This window comes from Arachis hypogaea, chromosome 17 (genome assembly GCF_003086295.3).
Source record: "Arachis hypogaea cultivar Tifrunner chromosome 17, arahy.Tifrunner.gnm2.J5K5, whole genome shotgun sequence".
NCBI lineage: Eukaryota > Viridiplantae > Streptophyta > Magnoliopsida > Fabales > Fabaceae > Arachis > Arachis hypogaea.
The window spans coordinates 21,684,238-21,694,991 of NC_092052.1; the positions used below are offsets into that span (position 1 = coordinate 21,684,238).

The 10,754-nt window shown below is 30.8% G+C and overlaps 1 protein-coding gene across 13 annotated transcripts; it reads right to left on the bottom strand.

The window, feature by feature from the left end:
* Window positions 1-1,607: 1,607 nt before the first annotated feature.
* LOC112765809 (mediator of RNA polymerase II transcription subunit 7a) lies at window positions 1,608-8,812 on the bottom strand. Of its 13 annotated transcripts, none has more exons than XM_025811660.3 (9): window positions 8,445-8,729; window positions 8,157-8,352; window positions 7,842-7,934; window positions 6,154-6,424; window positions 4,967-5,120; window positions 4,441-4,510; window positions 3,260-3,426; window positions 3,094-3,167; window positions 1,608-1,910 (listed from the first exon to the last, which is right to left on the bottom strand). In XM_025811660.3, the coding sequence occupies exons 5-9, from the start codon at window positions 5,099-5,101 to the stop codon at window positions 1,850-1,852; spliced, it is 507 nt and encodes a 168-aa protein (XP_025667445.1). In that variant the 5' UTR covers window positions 5,102-5,120; window positions 6,154-6,424; window positions 7,842-7,934; window positions 8,157-8,352; window positions 8,445-8,729; the 3' UTR covers window positions 1,608-1,849. The 13 variants fall into 13 exon arrangements, with proteins under 13 accessions (XP_025667445.1, XP_072078695.1, XP_072078696.1 ...); XM_072222594.1 differs by having other exon boundaries at window positions 6,154-6,463; XM_072222595.1 differs by having other exon boundaries at window positions 6,154-6,469.
* Between the last annotated feature and the right edge of the window lie 1,942 nt (window positions 8,813-10,754).

Below are 10,754 nucleotides of genomic sequence, written 5' to 3' on the forward strand. Positions count from 1 at the left end.
AATTGACAAAAGAAAGGGAAAATACTATTGTGTAAAAATTTGATAAAAAAAGTATGTTTACTACTAATTCTTTTGTACAGATTTTGCAGACAAATATGATTTAAAAAAATATATCCCGATACGATTCAGAAACATATATCTAGTTATAGCTTCACTAATGCTATCTGAAGGAGGTTGGTTCCCTACATGAGTTAACTATTTATTTAGTTTGTTTTAGGGTATGTTTGGCAAATGCGTGGAAGAGGATAAAAGTGCGTTTAAGTTTTTAAACGCTATTTTTTGTGTTTGGTAACTTTTTCTTCCCTAAACACATAAGTGATTTTGCATCCTAAAGCCTGTTCACTTAAAACAAAAAGTTGTAGTTTTGCATTTATTTAACGTGTGTTTAGGTTTATTGCTGGTCATTATTGGTTTTCTCTAAGAAGAATTTTCAAATTTGTTTCAAGTCATTTCAAATATTTTAATTTTTTTTATCATTTTTAGTATTTTTTTTCATATTTTAATTTTTTATCTTTATTAAATTTTTTATTATGATTTTGTTATAATATAAATTATTGATCTTATTCAAAAGGACAAAGTAAATAAAAAACTGATCATATATAATAATAGAATCATAAATAATAAAATTTTACCATCCAAAATAATACTAAATAAAAGAATACTGAGAGTATTAAAAAAATTATAAATATTTTTTTGTTTGACATTGTAAAATTTATTATTGTAATTCTTGTGCACCATTTATTATTCTAATTTTTTATAATATGTATTATTATTCTTATTAGAAATAATAAATTAAATAAAAAATTAACCATAAATAATAATAAAAGCATAACTAGTAAAAAGTTAGAACCCAAAACAATAATACAAATAAGATTATTAAAAGTATTTAAAAAGAATATTAAAATATGTTATTTTATATGTTAGTTTTAATTTAATAAATAAATATTAATTTTTATTATAATAAGAGTACTTAAAATGTTGTCAAAGTTTATGTTATTTTTAATTTAATAAATAAATATTAAATTTTATTATAATAGTAAAAGATTATAACATTCTAAAATAGAATATTATAAAAAATAGAAAAATACTGACAATCTAACAAATTTTGTAATTTATAACCATCAATTAATCATCATTAATATTTTTATTAGTGTGAAATTACATCTAATTATATAGGATTGTTCACTTTCCTTCCTTTGACTGGTTAACTGCTGACCAAATTTTAATAAAATTACTGACTCTCTAGACTTTTTCTAAAAAATACTATATAAAAAATATACTAAAAAAATATAAAAAATTAAATACATTTAAAAAAATATTATAATTTAATATTATATTTTTTAATAATTAACTAATTATCTATCTAAAAATAATTTTAACTAATATTATCCAAACTATATCTATTTTATCAAAATCAATTTTAGTATAATGCCAAATATAAATCATGTTGATATAGACTCACTTCTACCCAAAATTAATTTTACAAAATCACTTTTATTCAAACTCTAGTTTGACAAACGCAAATCCAAATACAAACTTAGTTAATAAAGTTAATAAATAGATTGTGTAGACTAATTATTATTGAACCCAATGATGATATCCGTGTGTTGTGTAGTAAGGTATTAAAAATGTATTCCATTTATTTGTTGTTTGTATAAAGTAGAAAATAAAAACACTAAACAAACGTAACCGAAAATTTTCGAGGCAACACCAGAAATAGATTTAACATCACAAGCATAGCGTTCAATTCTAGACCACATGTATAACGTAGAAAATCTAAAAGGCTATAGATACATAATTTCTCATATAGGATCAGCTTTGTTAACTTGGTTCAATGCAAAAAAATGTCCTATTGGTCATCAAGTGTTGCTAGGGACTCGTTAAGTAGTCTTCGTGCCTCTTCTCTTCTCCTGAAAAGAAACATATGGTTAGAAAGAAAATAATACCAACGACAAACATTTACAGCAAGAAGAAGCATGTGTTAGCAATTATACTACATAATCCATCTTAAAAAACATTTTTAAGAAAAGGGTATTACATTATAGAACCTAAATGTTACACTAAAGTACCAAAGACTACTTTAGAATTCAGACAATAAACATTAGGTGAATTGGTGAATTGTGTTTCCCCAATCAATTTAATGCAACTATCTTAGAATAGTCACAGTTTAACTTTAGATCAAGTTTCAAAAGCACTGGAATTTCATTTTTTTAACGCAAGGTTACATCAAGAATTGTCTTCTACAATTTAATAGTAGCAGTGTCATACAATAGGAAACCGTGTCGAGAATTCTGAATGTAAAAACAATAAAGGGGGCCTTAGCAGAAATCATCACAGCAACGACACTTAATATCTCTCATTGTTTCCATTAGCTAAATTATTATCCATGCAGCAGTTTTAACCCTTCAAGTAAAACTGATCACAAACTGTAGAGGGATCTATCACAAATTATGGGCTATTAGCAAGGTGGCTACTTATGTCATCAAAGGAATCCGAAATACTTAAACAAAAAGCTGCTTTCCATGAACGAAAAATGAAGCAGGTAATTAGACTTTATTGCGAAATATTATTCGATTCCAGAAATTTCTAGGAGCAATGATAATTGACCCTATTTTTTGGGGTCAAAGTTTAGACAACATCTCAACCATCAATCTTGTATGGAGATTAAATTTATGGCCCCACAATATATGATTAATGGCTGGGATGATTGTGTCTAAATTTTGACACAAAAAAAGGGGGGTTTTAAGTATCATTATTGAATTTATAGTTTACAAAGATATTCTAAAGGAGAGGTAAAAGAGGATGTGATTGTCAATCAATGGATACCAACTAGAAGGAAGCATCTAATGCAACGATTAAGTAAAAGCAATGAATGAACTAACTTGGGTAAACTGGTCAAAATTATTGAGAACACGATAGCTCACGAGGTAAAATCAACTAAATTTTTAAAGCCTAAATGCAAGGGCATGTGATGTCGCATAAGAACAAGAGCTCACATGAAAGAAGAATGTCATTTCAACATGGTGAACAGAGGAATATGTTCCACGGTTTCAATTCAATTTAAAAAGAATATCAAGAAAATGTAATACATACTTCTTTATGTCTTCCACTGCTTCTTTACGACGCTCAATCTGAAGTTCCAAAATGTGAATTAATGTTGCTCTTGCCTACAGAGTAAACAAACATAAATAATGACAAAAGAAAAGGAACAGCAGCATGACAGTTACACGCATATATTTATACTTAGAAGATTATATACCTGATGAGGTCGCAAGGAATTTAAAAGGTGATGTAAGTTTTTGAATACAGTCGAAATCTCTTCAACTCTCCTTGCATACTGTGATGGTCTCTCAATAAGAATATCTGCAAGCTCCAAAATGTGTAGCTGCAATTCTCCATTCAGTGATCTCAGCTCCTTCTTGAAATCTATACAAGATCACAAGCTTTTAATATGAGATGGAATACAAGATGATTTAAAGAATCTTATCATTGATTATGCTGGGGCAACTTATAATGGAAGAGAAAATGCAGCACGAACCGTTTCTCGTCTTAAAATTACTCATTGTACAATGTGGATGCATGTAGTAGCATAAAAAAATTTGCATGATGATTATGTTATGTATGATGAAAATTCAATCAACTTAATAAATAAGATCAAAGCAGTAGACCTGGTCACATGCATACCGCTAACTAGAGGACTCATTACCCTCGTTTAACCAGGTGCATGTATAAAATGCAAAATTGTAATTGATCTTGTCTAATGTTAGTGACTCAGTGATTAATTTCTCTTTCTTACAGTAAATTTCCATGCAATTGATGTAAATCTGATTTCTATTTAGTAAGAGAACAACAATCATATATCCAACATCGGGCTCCCAAAGAAATTGATCAACAAGCTTAACATCTAAATTACTAAGCATGAATCAGCAAAAGCAATAATGCACAAGTCCAAAACAATACAAGCCTTCATGATTCATGAAGCAGTCACAAAATTACATCATTGTTGAAGTCTCACTTTCACATTGGTCTGTCGATCACCTTAACAAGTGTTTTGGAAACTCTCCTCCAATGAGCTAAATTTTGCAGTGGAGTTGGGCCTGCTTAATTATTGGGTCGTCTGCAGATGACTAGTTAAAAACTTTACAAACGTCTAGTCTTGATTGTGAGGGGAGTATTTTATAGTTTCCCAGTGCCTAAATAGTATTTTGCATTGCCCTACTACCCCTATAAGTTGGCTTCTTAGTAAAGTTAACCAACATTGTCTGGTTCAATAAAAAATTTATTATCATTCCTGGTATGTGCCACGTAGTTCCTTTTGTGACCAATCAAGTACTTTCCCATGAAAACACAGTCAATGTAATCAGACTAATAACAGTCGAAAGATCAGCTCCTAAGCTAAAACAGAGCAAAATGAACATAGCAGAGTAAAAAGTAGCCTACCAACATTAGCCCCCTTTGGATAGAGTTGGCGCACCCCTTGTTCTTCCAAGCTTGGCAAAACATCACTAGTCTACGAGGGGAGATAAAAAAAGGAAAAAAGTATAAGGTCAATAAATGTAGGATAAGTTGTTCATATGCCAAGGAGATCAAAGCATAAAAATTTTGCGCACCAAACTCCTCCCAATGCTCATTATATATATTATAAATAGTAGAGATAGCATATATATGTATATATAATAATGTTGATTTCTATTTATACTTATTATCTATAAAACATAATATTATATTATTTGTTAGTTTACTTTATGTATAGATTATGGTATTAAAATTTATTTATTTAAATTTCAAAAATATTTATGGATACCTGACTAACGGTGGATACCCAGTTACCTATGGGTCACCTCCCTATTAAGTACCTAGTCAAAGCCACTTACGCCTATTTTAGGCTCCAATCATTACGTAGCTTATTCCAACAAGGCCATATTAAGCTATCAAATCACAGGGAAAAGAGGCCAAAAGCACTTACAGTATAGGTGCCCCCAAAACAAACGTAGGTCCCTTCTATGGGAGGAGGAGGCTCTGGAGCAGACTTAGGGTCCTCCAAGTAATCTTTGTAGAGCCTATAATATGGTGGGGGCGGCGGGTATGTTGCAGTTGCCATAACTAAAATAAAATCAATCCTAAAATACCAAACTTGCATGTCAACTTCAAATTTACATCACACAATTCACAGAAATAAATAAACAAAATGACAATTTAAAATTTATTTGAAATTGATGAATAGAAACTGGAACTGTGCAATAATGAAACAATTGAGAGTTGGAAACCTAGTTTGGTGTTCAGGGTGGCATTGAGGAAGACATGACCCAACAATCATGAAATAAAGAGAAAAGTTAAACACCATTTTCCTAACATGTTCAGTGTGCACTTGCTTCATCAAGAGAGAGAAAATGTTACTGCTGAAAAACAAAGGATGCAGAAAATGATTCTCAACTCTGTTAATTAACCTCCCATTATGTTCTTGCACCTCTTTGGTTCACTTGGTTTTGCATTGAACCATTGTTTGTCCAGAATTATTGTATATGTCACTGATATGTAATGCTTGGTACAGAAACAATTTGGAATTTCTCGGACTTGGATAAACTGCTTATGGATTTAGTTAGCGTATCCCATCGTAAAAAGTAGTTAAATGTTTTACCTCCTCATAGCTGTACTTCTATGATTCCAGTTATTCCATGAATTTAGTTTATACTAGTGTCTCAATAGCATGCTACACTTAAAATTCATAAAAACATGAATACCATCCAAACATAAATTAAAATAAAACAAGAGTCACACAAAAATAATCTGAATCTCATTCTCATTATCATTATGGGCAACGCTATTCGTTTGTGTCTCTTCACCTTGACCTATTTGCCATTTGAAATAATCTTAAAGCATCTAAAGTGTCACAAAATAAAAATGTTATAGAAGATATTAAAAAAATCAAAACCAAACAATTAATCTACCAAAAATCTGAAGTCTAAAGTTTCCAAAACACACACAATTTATCCGCAGTGTATATGCAACAATAAATATTCAAAAATTTCCAAACACACCCCAGAGTTCATACATATTTCATATAAATGAATATGTACATATACATATCATCAGATTTACAGATTTATATTTTTGAATTTATCCATCAATAAATATTTAAAATAACAAGCTCACCGAGACAGAGGAGACGGCGGAGACTGGCAGATGCGGCTTTGACAGAGACGGCGCCGATGGAGGCTAGGGATCTGGGGTCTGAACGACGTCGTGGAGGCGTAGAGCCGACGAAGAGGAGGCTAAAGTTCTGGCCACGAAGGAGGCGAGGCTGAGTGAGGAGTAGCCGATGAGGGAGGTGGTGAAGCCGGCGAATTGTGACTGGCGAGGCCCTCGGAGGTAGTGAGGAGACGGCAGAGGGGATGCGAGGCAGTCTAGCAGGCAGCGGACAAGACTGAAAGTGGGAGGCAGGCTGGAGGTTGGAGGACTAATACTGATACTTATAAGCAGATTAATTAGATAACATAAAGATCTATTCTATCTCTTCTACTATATAAAAATTGAGTTTCTGCCGTGATAAAACTGGTATGGTATATTTTTTTGAGAGTGTTTCTTAATTTATTTTTTTTAATTCGTTAAATTCAATTCATTATTATAAATTAATTATAATTAATTTAATTATATATTTAAATATCACACAATTTATTATAATTTTATCAATTAATTCATTATAATTCAAAATGAATGATTATTTTATTAAGAAATTATTATTATTTATAGGCAATACATATATTAATTATAATCGTAAATTAAACTATTTTACATTAAATGACTTATATAACGATAATCTCATTTATTATCATAAATACTAAATTAAATAAATTATTATTACTTTTGATTTGGAATTAAATGAGAATAAAATCAAAGATATTATTTTATTTGGATTTTAAGGTTTAATGAGTATTACATTCAAATGTAAATAATGACCTCAGAATTTTGGTTCCCACCGCATCAAGATACTTGTGAATCCAGATACGCTTCCCCACTTTCAACTATCTTTCTTAAAGATTTAACATGGTTGATCTTGGAATTTAAGAATCCTAGAATTTTCAACATATTTAACTATACTCTTTTTTTTTTCTTAAATAAATTCAAATTTTTACTATTTTTTTATGAAATAGAAATGGAAGAATATGCACAAATATATAATGTGACAGCAAATCACCATTTAAATAGTGCATAATTAAAGACCTAAACGGTAGATGTTACATTTATGCATATATGCAAGAATAGTTGTAATCAAGGTTTTGAAAACCGGACCGGTCATCAAACCGTTTTAGTCACTGATTTACTGGTTCAACCGGTCTAACCGTGGTTCGACCGGAAAAACCGTTCCATAATAAAATAAAATAACAATAAGAATAAAATCAATAAATAACAATAAGAATCTGTTTAAAATTCTTTCTTTTGAAAAAAAATAAAATAAAATGAAAAATTAATATTCTGAAATTGAAATTTAGACTCATGTACTTACAGTCTTACAGGCTAACAAGATACATTATTATTTATGGCTCATGCCTAACAAGTGCTCCACCAGCAGGTTTTATGCACCATGCACTAAGCCACTTCTCTTTAATTGACATAATTTCAATTAATAAATCAAGAATTACAATGCAGAAAACAGGGCTAATGTCACATATGATGTACACTTAAAAGAATAATTCAATATAGCTCCTCTATCATCTTAAACCAGAGTTAGTTGGCGGTATATAGTTACCAAAATTCTTAAACACACCAACGCAAGATGTACTTCAAAATTAAGCAATTTCAAGTGGAAAAACAATCTTTATGAAGAGATAATTCAAGCTTACATTAATTATTGTATATATCCAACTATGAAGTTTTCTGTCCGTCGTTTATTTACAGTCTGCATATGAAATCAACAAGGTGGTCAGCATCCAAGTCTGCATATGAAATCAAACAAGGTGGTCAGCATCCAATTCATTAGCCTAGAAGATGCAAGAACCATATAAATTAATCATCAAAGCAGCTTTTAAAGAATAGCCTAGAAGATGCAAGAACCATATAAATTAATTAGTGAATAATCTGTATTATGAATCAATTATTTGATTTATTCCAATAAAATAAAATAGAATAACAGCTTTAAACAATTTAAGCTCACTCACCAGAATATCCAAGGTTGGAAGAAGGCCACTTATCCATTGTTTGATGCACAAAAGCTCCATCCGTTTCAACACACAACAGCACACCACACCACACCACAGCGGAGCCACAAAACACACAACAGCACACCAAAACCCAGAACTCACAGCAGCAAGACAAAGCCAGAGCAAATAAATGATTTCAACAAAAACACAAAACCTTATAATCATTCAACGATTTATTGATTTCAGAACAGAGAGTCAAAGAATAAAACGAAAAACGAAGAACAAGTGCACACCAAAGCTACTGACCTTCGAGAGGGCGACGAGACGACGGCGACGGCGACAGGACGACCGCGAGCAAGATGAATCCGATGGAGGATGGGCGCCGAGCGAGGAAGAAGACAGCGAACAAGGGTTTTGACTTGGATAACGCCAACAGTACAAAGAGAGACTCCTTGGACAGCCACGAACGGAGGTAGGGGATCACTCCGTTCGGCGGCGGTGAGGCTAGCTAGGGTTTTGCCTTTTTGTTTTCTTTGAGGGAAGGAATGAATGAAACTAACAAAAGGAACGAAAGAGAGGAGAGAGACCAGCAACGCGTTCTTCTTCTTTTCCCCCCTTCGAAACGACGTCGCATTAGTCAAACCGGCCGGTTACCGATCCGGTCCAACCGGCCTAAAACCGTCCGGTTCAACAGTTTTTCCGATTCTATCTTGAACAGTTTTTTGTAATAAACCGAATCGTTTATAATGTCGGTTTCCGGTCGAACCGGTTCAACCGGCTGGTTCGATCCAATTTTTAGAACCATAATTGTAATCATAATACTCAGTTTAATAAGGCAGGTTGCTAGTGCTTCTTATATATGACCCAAGCGGGATGAAAAACAATTTTTCAGTATTTGAAGTCACAATTTACATTAGTAGGTAACTGGTTAAATAGAATGTGTTTAGAAGGAAAATATATAAGATAAGAGGCATTCATATTTGAATTTTATGGAGCCTATTCGATTGTAAGAAATTAAAATTTACAAATTTTTTATATCTTTTTAAATATAAAGTTAGAATCTGTAAAATGATAAATTAGAAGGGAAAAAAAAGAGAGATAAAAGTTAAAAATTGAAGCAAGAGTCATGGTTATTTTAAATTTGAGAGTAAAGTATCGTTTTTGTCTCCAACGTTTAGGGTAAATCCTAAAGTTGTCCCTAACGTTTCAATCGTCCTATTTAAGTCCGTAACGTTTCAAAATTGACTCAATGTTGTCCTGCCGTTAGGGATCCGTTAACAGAATTGACGGCAGGACAAAATTGAGACGATTTTGAAACGTTAGGGACTTAAATAGGACGAAAACGTTGGGGACAAAAATGATACATAAAAATAAATTTTAATTTAATTTTATGTTTCAATAATATCAATTTTTTACTGTACATAATATTCAATTATTTTTTAATTACATCTAAGTAAATTACACTTAATTACATTACTTTCATTTTAAATAATTTATTTTTTTTATAATTTTAAAGAATTTTGATACATTAGAGAGACAAAAAGTATAATTTATATTTTATTCTATATATTTTTTTTTTCTTTTCTGCAAGTTTATATACTAGTTATTCTACAAATATTTTATGATAACTAAAAATCTTTAAGAGTAAATTATAAAAAAAATAATTTATTTAGAATAAAAGTAATATGATTAAGTGTAATTTACTTAGATGTGATTAAAAAATAATTGAATACTATGTATAGTAAAAAATTGATATTATTGAAAGATAAAATTAAAATTTATTTCTATGTATCGTTTTTGTCCTCAACGTTTTCGTCCTATTTAAGTCCCTAACGTTTCAAAATCGTCTCAATTTTGTCTCGCCGTCAATCCTGTTAACGAATCCCTAACGGCAGGACAACATTGAGTCAATTTTGAAACGTTAGGGACTTAAATAGGACGATTGAAATATTAGGGACAACTTTGAGACTTACCCCAAACGTTAGGGACAAAAACGATACTTTACTCTAAATTTAAATAGCATGTCTTGTATGTCTTACCACTATTATTTAAAAAAAAAATTTGCATTTAACCAATTGTCAGAGACATTAAAAAATATAGTCAACAAAATATCATAATTTTATTGAAGTATTCTTCCATCTTTTCACAAAATTACAAGATTGAAAGAATAAGACAAATAAATTAACAAAATATAAAATGTTTCTTTACCCTTCAATTATTTATTATTTATACAATGTCAAAATCATGTTATTATTATCTCAATCTTATCTTTATTTTTTGCCGTTAATGAATTGACGTGGTAGGTTCTCGGAAGCATTTTTTAATTTATTTTGTTAATCAGTCCTATAAAAAATATTGACAAAGAGGCTAATCAATCCTATAAAAGTAAAGTTCAGGAGACGAAAAGGGTATTTTTTTATTGAGAACCTCGTTGTTTTTCAAGATAATTGTAAGGGACCTTTAAGATTTTTATGTTGGGGGTTTTATCTTTTAAATGTGTATTGTTTCTGATTATAGTTATCAAAATCGAACCGACAATTGACCCAATAAAGTTACTGGGTCACTAGGTTAGTGGTTCAACTAATAGGTTAGTGGTCGAACCGTTTGACCCGGCAA

Coding starts and splice junctions, on each gene's coding strand:
- LOC112765809 (XM_025811664.3), bottom strand. CDS start 5,101: ATGGCAACTGCAACATACCCGCCGCCCCCACCATATTATAGGCTCTAC. Junction 3,427..4,440: donor TCCAAAGGGGGCTAATGTTG/GTAGGCTACTTT, acceptor GATCTTGTATAG/ATTTCAAGAAGGAGCTGAGA. Junction 3,168..3,259: donor ATTCCTTGCGACCTCATCAG/GTATATAATCTT, acceptor TTTACTCTGTAG/GCAAGAGCAACATTAATTCA.